Below are 14072 nucleotides of genomic sequence, written 5' to 3' on the forward strand. Positions count from 1 at the left end.
TGGATTAATACAACTATTTTTAAAAAAAGTAGCTTTGGACTATTTTTAAGTCAAGGGGCTTGTTCGTTTTTTAACTCACATGTTTTCTTTCTGAGTTTTTAAAGAGCAACTACTCTATATTCTTTTTCTCCCCACACATGCATTCTTCTTCATGTTACACTAAACATTCATAAGCACTGACCCGTGAAAGAAGGTGAGGCTGTATTTCCCATGAGAAGATAGTTTTCAAAACTTCTCTTTTCTGTAGAAGGTAAAGTTAACATAAATATTTTCAAAAATACAAACATGGAAGTAGACTAGCCTGATCTTTGGCTGGAGATTGGGATGGGATCATTCCTCTGCTTCCTAAGCAGCTGCATTGCTGATAAGTGGTCGGTATGATGTCACAAGCTTAGTTAATACAAAGATTGTAAAATGGAAGGAAGCCACGTGGGTAGGATGTTCTTGAGTTTATAAATTATTATAATCTGATAAAAACTTTTGATTTATGCATGCAAAGATACTAATTCAAGGCTTGCATGCGCTTGGACCTTGCTGTTTGTATTGTTGTAATCCTGGTTTGTTATTGTTCTTTCTTGTTGTTTGCCATCTTTGTTCATGTATAACAGTTAATATGAAAGTTTGTTGGATCAGGAACTATTTGTTCCTGTGAATCATTTGGATTGATTTTGCTCCTAAGCTATCCTATAGCACACTGAGATTTCCATGTTAAATACTTAGAGTTGTTGGTTTGTGGGTTTTTCTAAAAATTAATTCATAAGCCTGGATAATTTTTTTATCATCTTAAAACCTTCTGGATGTGTCTAGCATGTCTAGCTTAATGTGAAAGAGTTCATGGTTCATGGATTTTAAGGCAAAGAAAAATGAGTATTACTCTGATGTAATTGTGGAATACTAAATTATATATTAATTATTTTAAGTAACTTGTGCAAAAAACATCATGTAGTAATTGTATGTTGTTTGTAGTAACAATTAGTAAATTAAGTTCCAAACTTTTGGATCTTTAATTTTGTACAAAATTATCTGTAAGAAGCTATGTAATTATACTAAAATGAGTGACCCATTTTGTTGGGCTCATCTTTAAAGTACTTAAGATTTTATTGAAAGATATAATGGGCTAATTTTTTTACCTCTTCATTTTGACAGTCTTCAATACAGTAGTTCATAGCTTCAGCATTTCTAGAAAGTCTAGTTTGGAAAACCATAAACTTCTGAAACAAAATACTACGTGCTGGCACAGAATTTGACATGTCTGCTGCCAGCTCCAGAGTGCAGAGTAAACATGCAGTTGAGTTACATCTGAGTGTCATTTTGTATGTTTTGTTAGACCCATGGCTTGCATGAGAAGGGGTGACATTTTTTTCCTTTTACCTTAGCAGTCCAGAGCAAAGTCTGCATATGTCTCAAGAGTGTAAAACATAGAAACATAAAATGGTTTGGGTTGGAAGGGTCTTTTGAAGATCATCTAGCCCAACCTAAAGAATAATTCACAACCCCTGTTTTACCAAACCAGTGCTTTAACCCATGAGCTATAAAACACATGGTTTTTACTTATGAGTTATATAGTCTATTTCATTATCAGTGCACAAGGATGGTTGAGGTAGCATATAAATGGCTTGCAGGTGTAACAGGAAATATAAAATCTGTGGGTAAGAGGACTGTAAATATGGGGATTCTGTGAAGTAGGCTAAATGACAGTTTTACCTAATCAAAGAAAGAGGTTTTGCTTGCTTCCACACTAGGCATGCACCTGTTAAGTTATGGGCAGATAAATAGGCTGACTTGGATGTGGAAAGAGCGAGAAATGAAATAGGATACAGTTGTATTGTGACAGCTGTGGAGAAAAATAAGACTATTAAAAAAATTTGAGCCTTCGTAATAAATAGTAGTAGGGGTTTTTTTTTGATACAGCATATGTCAGAAGGCTGTTGCTTTTTAAGTATCTTTGTGCAGCTCTGCTTCCCTCTGTGGAAGGCAAGATGATGCACTATAGGAAGGGACTCATGGGAGGCATGAAATCTGAAGGTATAACATAAACTGGGATCTTTATTTCCTTCTAGGGCGAAGATTTGCATTTTCAAAATGCTACTGGCCAGTAACACGAAAACTACAGACAGCTTTCCATAGTATTTTACACTAGTTCATAATGATTATATATCTGATTTCTCCACAAATGTTTGAGTGTTTCAGAAAATATCACTTTTTACCTTGTGGCAGAACTAGCCATAAATGGGGGAGGTAAACATATTTAAACCTGCACAACCGATTCTCGTTCATTGGGAGTAACTCTTAGGAGACAGGGAAGGTCTTGGACCGTTGCTTTGGGACCAGTTACAGGTTGCTGATGATTCGTTGTGGAGGTGGGTTTGTACAGGGATTCTACTGCTGATGTGGGACAGGAAAGAGGAGCAAGAGAATTTCAGGATTAGGAAGAGCCTTGTATTCTCTCTGTATTGGTCATTTTTTCTGTTGTGCAGCTGGCATTTATAACTACGGAGAGTGCCAGTGCTCCTGATGTTGCTGCTTCTTTTTTTCTTTTTTTTTTATTTTTGTAATACAAGCAACACAAGTGAAGCCTGAAACTATCCAGGTTTGCTAATGTTTATAGTTATCATTACATACTACATTATCATAACAGAACATACAGGTATTCAAAAAGCCCGTGTTATTGCTCAGATACTGCTCTGATGAGAGCTCCTTTCTGTACTGCCCATGCATGACTAAATATCTCTCCTGTCTCCTTGCAAGGGAAATTGTGTGGGCAGTATAGTTTTCATTTGGATAAAGTTTTGGTACTTCGAAAAGATTGGGAAAGAGACATTAAATTGAAAGTGTTAACTAGTTTGTTTTATTTCTTCATAAGTTTGGTGGGAATTATAGCATTCAGGTTCAGCAGATTGTTACTACTGTGTTTGTCAAAGTAGAGTTGTGTGATGTTTGTACTAAATAGCCTCTGAAGAAAAGGGAATGATGAGGAAGCTTCCTGTAATAAACTTAAAGGTATCACTTTGGTAAGCTAGAGAATTGGGAACTTCTTTTTTCCACTTTCCTGTTATGGATATTTATTTTTGTCAGCTGAAATCTATTGACAGACTGCCCTGAATGTTGTAGGACATAGAAGGGCTTTATCTTATCATCGTGGTATAAAGCTTTGAGAGGTAGAAGTGTGGCAAAGCAGAGGAAGAACAGCAGTCTTGCCCCCACACACCCCTGTCCTGAAAGATGCATTTTAAAAAAAACTTTAAACCTTCCTAACTTCCCCCTAACAAATAAATCATTAATGCAAAGTTAATGTTTTCCTTGTAGCCTCTGTTGCAGTTCCAAAGTGTTGATCAAAATATATTTTTTTGAAAATGAAAAAAAATGCCTGAAATTATCTGCTGAGTTCAGTTTTGTCTGTCTGAGTCATACCATAAATGTGTAACAAATATACTCTAGGTAGGTATTCTTTTAGCACCCTAAACAAAGGTCTGCTTCTCTTCTGTCATAATTTTCCAGAATGTTTGTTCAGTGTGAGCTGAGAGATCACTAGTAAGTCTTCACTGGACATTTTCAATGGTACTACCAAATTGTATATTAAATCTGTTTCTGTAATAAGAAAATTGTAAATCGATAGTGTCAAAATACATTTGTGTCCTGCTTTCAGTTTACTGCTCTGTGTTCTCACAGCTATGCTTCCCTAGTGTTGTATTTTTAGTCCTTTTTTTTTATGAGTTCCAGTTCTTGCCAGATACCTGACAACTAAGAACCTTTGAAATTTAAAACCAGTTACTATTTGTCTTTTGGTTACTGTTTTGTTGTTACTTTGTGTCAAATATAGTTTTATGGTTACTGTTTTGTTGTAACTTTGTGTCAAATATAATCTTATGTTTATTGTTTTGTTGTTACTTTGTGTCAAATATAATCCACGGGTTGTTCAAATGCACCAAACTCTCCACATTCTTTGGGTACTTCTGCATGTTGATACTGCTTTTCTATGTTCTTGGGTTCTCTTTACAATACAGAAACTTAGGGAAATGTCCCTGGAGAGAAAAGAAGTTTCTTCTCCTGTAGAGGCTTCCTCTCTGAGATTAGTAAAAGGATTGTTAAGAATGTAGGTAAAGGTAGCAGGGATGTTCATTAGAGAAAAGGTGGGATGCAGGTAGATTCCATGAAGCAGTATTTTGCAGACTTCTAAGTCAAAGGATTGTCCATGAGAGGGGAGCAAAACTTTTCCCTAGTAGTTCTTAGAAAAATTGAGTTTCCTTATGTAGTTAAAAGTATGTGATGTTTTAAAAAATAGTCCATTAATTGAATGTCTTCAAGTTCAGCTGTTTTCCAACATAGCTGTTAAACATCCAGGCAGCAACGTCTCTGTGCAACTCCTAACTGTAGTTTATCTTCTTTATTCAAATCTGTTACTGATACTGTGTATTAGCACTTCCTGGCATCCATATAAGTGTGTAGAAGCTAACTAAATCTAATGAAAATGTTAGAGATAGGTGTTTTCTAATTGTTTGCAAAAGCAGCAGCCCTGTCAGTGTTTTTCTTGGCTTTTGAGTAGGGATGGGTTTATGTAATATGTAGGTGTTGAATTTCAAAAGTCAACAAAATGTACTATTATGAAAATGGCTGGGAGATTTGCATTATATTCTGTAACAGGAGTGACCTTAGAAGAAATCTTACATAGTATAAAATAGAAGTGTGTTGGAAGTAAAACTCATTCTGTGTAAGTTTCAATGTCTGTAGATGCTTAATCAGTTCCCTTCAGTTTTCCTGTCTGTGTGGTGCTTTCATTTTGCTGATTTTTTTTTTTTGTGCTGTTGCATTGCAAGTAGAATCTTGCAAACAAATTGACAGTATGCAAAATTGCTAATTGCTCTTGTTCCTTGTGCTTTTTCCTTGAACTCAGTTTATAAATAACAGACAGGGGATATCTTTGAGGTAGAGCTGAGTGGGAGGGCTACTGAATTTAGAATCTGCTTTTCTTTCCAGGCTTGAGCTTATTTTGAGATAATCAGAGTTTACAGTTGATAAATAACGCTATTAAGAAAACTTCTCCAAGTGAAAAATTAGCATGGAGTTTATTAATTTTCCCATTCCACTCAGCATACAATGTAACAAATGTGTCATGTGAAGTTTGGGGGTTTTTGTTATTTGTTTGGGGTCATCTCTTGGGAATCTATAAAATGTGCTTATTCTTCTAGTAAGCTTTTGCCAAATACAAACATTTTGCAGTTGTCAGGACTTCTACATAAATGCTTCTTTAAAGGAAGAACTGTTTCATAAGTGCCTTTTCTACACAGTTTATTCCCCAGATATGCCTTCACGGCTTCCAATCCAAGACATCTTTGCTGGACTGGTTACGAGTATTGGCACAGCAATACGATACTGGTTTCATTATACACTTGTGGCCTTTGCATGGTTGGGAGTAGTACCTCTTACTGCATGTAAGTATTCATTTTTTGTGCTGTAATACTCTTATACGCAGGAAAATATGCCACTTCCTGCAACAAAGTTTTGTGAAACCATTGTTGGTTTATTAAAAAAAAAATCATAAACTCGAAGACGTTATTTCACTTATTTTCAGTCAGAAGTTCTAGCTATTTGACTCTTAAGCCAGCGTGCAATGCAAGAAGGTGTTAAGAGATAGGAGAAAATGCATAAAAGGGCTTTTAAACTTATTCCAATAAAATGCCTCTTTTTAAGTATCTTTAAAATCTACATGGAAGTCTTTATTTGATACAGTTTAGTAATATTAGGATAGAAGAATTGTCCTGGTTTTTCTAACTATCTATAAATGAAAGTGCAATACTTTTTTTTAGTATGAAAAGTGAAATTCCTTTACGGTCATACATAAATTGATTAGTAAAACTCCTCTGAAAAAATAGTAAACAAAGGCCTATAAGTAGTAAAGGAACTTAACAGAAAGACAGCACACATTTAAATTGCTGTAGTATCCAGTTTGAAATTCACTTTTCAAATACAAATGGAAAGAGAGCTATTGACGTTTCAACAAGCCAAAAATACAGAGAAGATGAAAAAAGGCAAAAGGGATATAGCGTTCAGTCAAGGAAATGATTGGAAGTGCGTCTTTACAAACAGTAATATACCCCTTGAACAACAGAGCAGACAGCCAGTAAATGCATCTCCCTAGACAGTTTCTCAGTATGTTCTGTGCTTTTATTTGTAGCTGTCACTGGCTTCGTTTGAGAATAGCACAATACTGGCATCAGTTATAAAAGAGTGATACTATTTCTGCAGCCTGTCTTTCCTGTGCAAGAAAAAGAGTTTTTCTGGGCATGTAGTAAGCAAGATTTACAAACTCCTCTGCATTAAAACTAAAAAGTATTTCCAATTTCTTTCTTGGGTTTTTAGATGAAACCTGGTTTTCTACCATTGTCTTTCAAAATGCAAATCTTGTACACTTTTCTCACTAAACTTTGAAGGACAGCAAAGTCATACTCAATAGATTAATTAAGGTAGTTACATTTCATAACTGTCTGAAAACCTGATGCCAGCTCTTCAGTAATACTGAAACATTACCAGAGGTCACCACCTACACCTTAGTTATATAAGACTTGTTTGGTTTTTTTACAAATGTCATTTTTGGATTTTAATACTCATTTACTAAGCCAATGTAATTGACTTAAGATTTTTATTTATGAGTGACCATTTTGTTTACTTTGTCTTAGTTTGTGTCTCTAACATTGCACCTGTACCCCTGTTTATGGATTCGTTTAAGGATTAATGTGTGAAGGGTAACATATTTGCAGAGGAAGATACCCAACATGGTAGAACCATTCAGTCTAACAAACCTTGAAATATCCATTTAGTGTTGAAATTTGTCAGGGTCCGTCTCATGGATGTGATTTTGTATGGGTCTTGTCTTCTTACATTAAATGCCTTTAATGTAATCTTTAATTTTCTGTAATATTTAAATACTACTTAATGCAATCTTTTTGCCTTCCCTGTTTGTCATATGGCTCACATAATTGTGTGTGGCTGGCCTCACAAGGAAGTATTCTCATAATTTTATATCCAGAAGAAAGAGGTGCAGCATAAAAAACTTGTCAGACATATCGAAGGAGATGTATGGTTGAACAAATCTGTCTTGCAGATTAACATGCTAGTCGTGCAGTTATCCCATTGTGGGATAAATTCTACATTCTTTTTTCATTATTTCACTTCTTTATTGCATACCCATCTTATATGGTTGAGTAAAAGGAATTTATCTCTTACCCTCAGCTTAAACCCAGCAGGCTCTGATATGCTGTTGCTATTCTCTTAGCACAAAACATACTTACATGAGTGGATGAAAAAAGCCAGTTACATAATTTGCTATGATCTGTTCAGAGAAGTAGGATTAATTGGGCCAATTTAATCCAAAGTGGTTTTATTCTCTGTAATAATTGTATTTAGCTGCATGGTCCCTAGAGTGAAATACCTGAGGTACCTATACAGTACGTGGGGTAAGGAACAGGTGTGCACACTGAGTAAAGTGAATGTGAACACTAAGGCAGTGGGAGTTGGGTTGTCTGAAGTGCGTCCTTTATCTCAAATCTGAGAAATCACTGTTCGCACTCTGATGTGGCATATGAATGTATTTTTCTGGAGTGATTCACTTGCCATTTAAAAAAAAAAAAAAAAAAGACAATATAGCTGAAGAGAATGGCTGTATTCATGTTTCATGTAATTGTGTAGAGATTAAATTTGTAGAGATGTGTAATAGAACTACTTAAATTGGCACGAGTAAATTGGAATTGTGTATGTGAGCACCACAAGAACCAGCAGAAGAAGGGCTAAAAGGAGTATTTGCTGTTTGCCAGAAAGCACTGTATATGTGATTTCATTCAAATCAAGAGGGAAAATAAACAAACTAAAGATAAGGTGTCAAGCAGATGAAGAACAAGACTGGGGTTATAAGATATACAGATAAGGAAAACAGGAGAACTGTGAATTTTGCCTCAGGCTCAAGAGGGTGAAACAAAATAATGAGGCAAAGATCCCAAATGGTATCTACACATGAAGGGTATGAAAGGAAGTCTAAAATCAGTTCATAAATGCCAATCAAGAATAATCAAAGAGACATGATGAGGATTTACTAGCTGGTGTCCTTTGTCTTTAGTGTTGTCCACAAGTGATCCTGTCCAGACCACTTGGGCATACAAGTCTCGGTGCTTGTATAAGAGAGAGCAAGTGAAATCTGTGAGGGAAAAATAGCTTACTTAGAAATCAGTTTGCTTAGAGATTTTGCATAATAAAATCCCCTTCCTATTCCATAACATCTAGCAATGAGTTTTGTTACAGTGGTTTCCTACCAGTGTAGTGTAATTGGAAGTTATAAGGCTTGTGTTCTTTGACCTTTTCAGCGTGGCAGAGTTCACAGCGGTATCTTGCCCCTTTGAAATTCCCCCACCACGTAGCTAGATGGTAGGCAGAGGCAAACTATTGAAGCTCACTGGCAGCAGAGGATCAGTATCATCTTGCTAAATTTGATTCAGTGACTGTTCAATATAAAATGTGTAAGTAGTACTGACTACAGTGAGACTGAACATTTTCAGTAGATCAGCTACAGCCATTGTCTCTTTTGTGTTCTAACTTGCTCTAGACCTTTGAATTTTGTATTATTATTTTCTGTCCAATGTCAGAACTTCAGCGGGAGGGGTGGATTGCACTGGGGATGTAAGTGTTAACTTCTTCCAAGTGCTATATTATGTCTTATATAAAGGGTGAGCATGAACAGTAGACCTTTTGGGCATTTCTGGTGGATTGATTCATGAGAGAGATAGAAAGTTTATGTTTCTACAATTTACAAACAGTTTTATCCATGAGGTAATAACTGAGCTATTTATTCTAGGTCACAGAAACCATAGTGTGCTAGTATATGCTTGGGTACCCATGCCTGCCCAAAGGGTGGAATGAGAATCTTAAAAATTGCATTTCTGGGTATGGGTGCCTTACGTCTTCCCTCATCCTGTTCTGAGCCTCTGTGTCATCCTTCTATGAATCTGAACCAAATTTTCTGAAGTAGACTATATACATTGATAATCTCCTTTTAAGATTATGTGACTGAAGAATTGTGCTAAAAAGCTAACATTAACTAGCATCAAGAATTAATCCATAAAACAAATATTTAAAACAGATAACGAAATGGTGAGACTCCTTGCTACAAGATGTCATAATACCAAAAGTTTATATAGGTTCAAAAAATGATTGAACAAATTAATAGGGTGAGGGAGGAATCCATCAAGAATTAATTAGCACTGAGATGATATGGCACAGGAACTGAGCTGCTTTGTGTGAAGCATATGAGAATGTACTGAGGAAGTATTGCTGCAAGTATCTTTAACCTGTTTCCGTATTCTTCCTTGGGCATCTGTTGGTGTGACCAGTGCTGGAGGCAGGTCTAGATAAATCTTGGGCCTAACCTAGTATGGCAATTCTTACAGTTTGAATGTATACTTAATCAAGAAAGTTCAGCTAAAATAAATACAGCTTTGTTCCATGTTGTTGTATATCGTCTTGAGTTCTGTTAGTTCACTGGAAGTTGACTTTTTTTTTTCTTCCTTGTCATAAATTTAGTTAGGACACCAGATAAAAGAGGATACCTGTGGTCCTTTCCAAGTGATGCTATAACCAGAATCAAATTTATACCGCGGTTCTGTTTCTTCATGCAGGTCGTATCTACAAGTGCTTGTTTACTGGCTCTGTGAGCTCACTACTGACACTGCCATTAGATATTCTGTCAACGTAAGTACTTAAACAGTCTGATACAAATAACTTTTCTGGTCAGATTACTGTGAAAATGGTTGCTTTGGAACTTAGTGTCCCTTTCTTCCAGTTATGCTTGTTATCTTCCATCATCTTGGGCAAGCAGCTGCCTGTTACCCTTTGCATAATGAGATGTATGGCCAACTGTATTACAGTAGAAATAATTTCACTTTGAAGTTCTGTTATTCAGGTGTTTGGAGCTGGAAAACTGACTTTACAAAATGGGCCCTGGTTAATGAAGACTTGTATTTGATGTCAAGAAAACTTACACTGCAAAATTACACTTAATAATTAAAAAAAATAATTTCCTACAGTTTAAATCAGATGCCACGTAGTAGAATATTAATATATATTGCTGATAATATTAATGTCACATTCTGTTTGCATCGTTACATTTTTATATTCTTAATTTAATTTTATCCATCCTGGGTCTCTTATGTGATTGGGATTTTTTTTTTTAATCGGATTGCTGTCTAGCTGACACTTAAATTTTAATGCTTCAGTTGCCATATGCTATTGAATATTGTCAATCTTTGTCTTTTTCAAATCAACTTTACTTAAAGAATCAGTAAATACCAACACAACAGAGTTTCAGGCTGGTTCTTACTTTTTTCATTGTCTTGAACCTGAGGAACTGAAACTCAGTTTGAGTAGAATCAGTTGCACATCAAGCAAATTTTGAATGAATGTCCTGTGTGGTTCACCTAAGTCATCTCAGTTGGGCTATTTGATTTGAGACATCAGGTCATGTTACTTTTAATTAATTTTTATTAATGGAGAGAGATGCTCACTTGAAATTAGTAACAGTATTTTTCCTATTATCTTCCGGTAAGTGTAGATTTTAATTTTATTTTTCTGAGAAGAATCTAAAACAAGTGAACTGAGCACCTCTTCTCGTGTCTTTTACAGTCTAGGGAGAAAATAAAGGACTTGAGTATGTGTCAGATTTTAATGGCATGTGAAGCTCTGCTTTGACATGAATTTCTTTTACAGAGTCTATTTCAATACCGTCTTGTGTCATCTTTTCATTTTGGACTTCTTGTCCCCATGGTATTCACTGTGCTGTGCAGGCGCGAGTGTCTGTGCGGCTGCATGGAGAGCCAGACTGATACCTCTTTGGGGATGGCAGAGTGCTATGGTGGCATATTTCTTACGTAAAGAATGTATGGTAGTTGGTTAGCTTCCCGAGTAAATTCACCATGGTCAAGGAGTAGTGCAAGGGTGGAAACAAGTGGGAGGGGATACCTGGAATTAGGAATGAGGATTGCTTAAGCCAATTTAAGTATCTCTTGCATTGCATGAAACCCTAGTTTCAGTTGGCTAACTGAACTTTGTTTTGCTGCTGCTTTACAGTTCTGTATGACTCGATAGATTAGGATTTTTTTAAAGTATAGAGATAATATCTGGGGTAAAAGACTACCCGAAATGTAAAGCAGTTCCATTCTTTCAGTTAGGGTAGCTCAGCAGATAAAATACTTAAGTGGACTGGATATTATGCATCTAGACATTTAAACAGACCTTTTACTGTAGCAAGTCATTTACTTAGTGACTGTTTGTTTTCTATTGCTATTCCTGAAGATTGTTTTTCCTGAACTACTCTTGAAGCTTTTCTTCTTATTGAGTCAGATCCTGTTTTGCAGGAATATTTATGTTTAAACAGTAGTAATTTCACAAACCAAACCAGAAGGAAATAAAACCTTTTCCAAAATCAGTGTTTATCTTGGCATTTAAAACCATTTGTACGCAGGTACATACAGCCTTCCTAAAAGACAGCACCTTGGAACAGATTTTTTAATATTAAATAAAAATTATGTCTAGATACTTTCTTTACCTAGACATATAAATAAATACAGCTTTTTGCACAAATACCAGTTTATTTGTTGATTTGGACTAAGAGGATCTGTTTGTAGTTAATGACTCAATTTAGTCTTATTAGCAAAATATATTTGTCATTTATATTTGGGGTTTTTCTTTCTTTAACAGGGAGAACTTGCTGGCTGACTGTTTGCAGGGCTGTTTTGTGGTAACATGCACTCTGTGTGCATTTATCAGCCTGGTTTGGTTACGTGAACAGATCGTCCATGGAGGAGCACCGCAGTGGTTGGAACAAAATCAGCAACAGCCACTCAATGGTGTTGGTCAACAAAATGAGGTAAAACTTAACTGCTCAGTAGTTCATGATAAATTTAGAAATTTTTTTTTTGTGAATAAATACATTATCAGAACCCAACGGTAACGTTGTCTTACTGCAGGGTATCTTTATTTGGACATTAGCAGAAGTTGAACGCGTGTGCCTGTATAAACTCAGTGACATCACTGTTACATTTTTGAAGTTCTGTAAAATGGAATGTTAATGGATTTGTTATAGTTTTTGTAAAGTAATTTTAACATTTAGATTCTTATGTCTGTATCTTTATACTTTTTAAAGATAATTTTGTGCATATAAAGCCACAGTTAATGAAGATGCAGCTTGCTTTTATTTTGTCTTTTTCATAACTATTTCAGTAGTTCATGAGGTAACAATTCACTGTTCTCAAAGCAGTTGGAGGTTTTGTTGAAACCTCTGAAGCTGGAGCTTCTCTGCCCTCCCCCCACCACACAGACATGCACCCCTTTAGTGCTTACAGGAGCCTCTTGGGCAGGAGAAGAGATGATACAAGGAATACGTGCATGGGGGAAGTAGTTAGAATTTTGTGTTATTTTGTAATAAATGTCAATTTTTTTGTAGACAGAGTTCCTCAGCTTGATGACTGACTTGAGTTATCCTTGAATTATTGTCTTTCTAATACAATGATAGTTTTTATAAGATCAAGAGAGGTCCCCTCTATTGAGCACTGGTGAGACCACATCTGGAGTGCTGTGTCCAGTTCTAGACTGCCCCAGTACAAGAGAGACATGGGCATACTGGAGTGAGTGCAGTGAAGAGCCAACAAAAATGGTTAAAGGACTGGAGCATCATACATACGATGAGAGGCTGAGAGAGCTGGAACTGTTCAGCTGGGAGATGAGAAGGCTCAGGGCAGCCTGATGGGAGGATGTAAAGAAGACAGAGCCAGAGTCATCTTGGTAGTATCAAGTGACAGGACAACAGGCAGTAGCCTCAAAATACAGGAAATTCTATTTAGACAAAAAATCCCAAACAAACAACAAACTGGCAACCTATGGTTTGGTGGTTTGTTTTTTTTTTTCTTTAAGTGAGATTAACTACTGGAACAGGTTGCTCAGAGAGGTTGTGAAGTCTCCATCTCTGGAGTTACTCAAAAGCCAACTGGAAACAGCACTGAGCAACCTGCTGTAGCTGACCCTGCTTTGAGTAGGTGGGACGACTAGATGGTCTCTAGAGGCCCTTTCCAACCTCAGCTACTCTGTGAAGAAGTCTGAATGTTTCCCTTCCTCTTTTAAAAGGTTTAGTGGTCCCAAATGTAATGCTTATCTAAAGAAAATACAGTATTAACGTTCTTTTAATACTATTCATTTTTTCTATATACAGGATAAAAGTATTGAGAAAGGTTGATTGATTTGACTCAATACTAAATCCTGTTTCTGCAGGCTCAGGCTGTTGTAAATGGAGGTGTTGAAAATGCTGTGCTTGATCAACCTGCTAATGCAGCTGCTGAGAACGTTGTTGTAGGTGAGAACCCTGAAATTCAAGAAGAACAAGTAGATGAAGAGGAGGAGGATAATGAAGATGAAGAAGATGCTGTAGTAGAAGATGCAGCAGATGCAAACAATGGAGCACAAGGTAACAGGTGACTCAAAACAGTAATGTTCTAGTTCTTTTTAAATATAAATGAAACCATTGAAAATAGAACTGTCATAATTCAAGGAAGCTGTGTAAATTCCCACTTCAGCTTATTTATCTTGGTTTTGCAAATGTCATCTATTTGTTTTGAGTGCTGAAAAGCTATCAGCAGTTGTGAGTCGAATGTTAGGCATTTAAGTCTTTGTTCATTTAAAACATAGCATGGAGTGGTTACATCTTGTTTTGGGCGAGTCTAACAGCTGTAAAAATGGCCATTGTCTCCTCAGATGACATGAACTGGAATGCTTTGGAATGGGATCGAGCAGCAGAAGAGCTTACTTGGGAGCGAGTGAGTAAGAATAATTTTCTTGAATTGAATAATTCAGACTCATACTTGAGATGATTTGTAGTATTGCTGTGTTAAAATCCATTTGGGATAGATTTGGATACTGTTGTCTAGTGTAAAAACTATCAGTAGGAGGCTTTAGTGACCTAAAAAAGTCGTTGTACTAAAACCAAAATATGTTATGCTACTTGTTAACTATCAAAAAGGCATTTCTTTGATTTGAAATATAGT

General features: G+C 36.1%; 1 protein-coding gene across 5 annotated transcripts in view; it reads left to right on the forward strand.

Moving 5' to 3' along the window:
- MARCHF6 (membrane associated ring-CH-type finger 6) overlaps positions 1-14072 on the forward strand; it is a 53356-nt gene that overhangs the window by 8808 nt on the left and 30476 nt on the right. For all 5 annotated transcript variants that reach the window (XM_049823927.1, XM_049823929.1, XM_049823930.1 and 2 more), the window contains exons 4-8: positions 5286-5429; positions 9660-9732; positions 11737-11905; positions 13303-13495; positions 13783-13844. In XM_049823927.1, the coding sequence (XP_049679884.1) occupies positions 5286-5429; positions 9660-9732; positions 11737-11905; positions 13303-13495; positions 13783-13844 (641 nt within the window). The remainder of the gene's footprint in view (positions 1-5285; positions 5430-9659; positions 9733-11736; positions 11906-13302; positions 13496-13782; positions 13845-14072) is intronic.

This window comes from Accipiter gentilis, chromosome 20 (genome assembly GCF_929443795.1).
Source record: "Accipiter gentilis chromosome 20, bAccGen1.1, whole genome shotgun sequence".
In the NCBI taxonomy this organism is placed as follows: Eukaryota; Metazoa; Chordata; class Aves; order Accipitriformes; family Accipitridae; genus Astur; species Astur gentilis.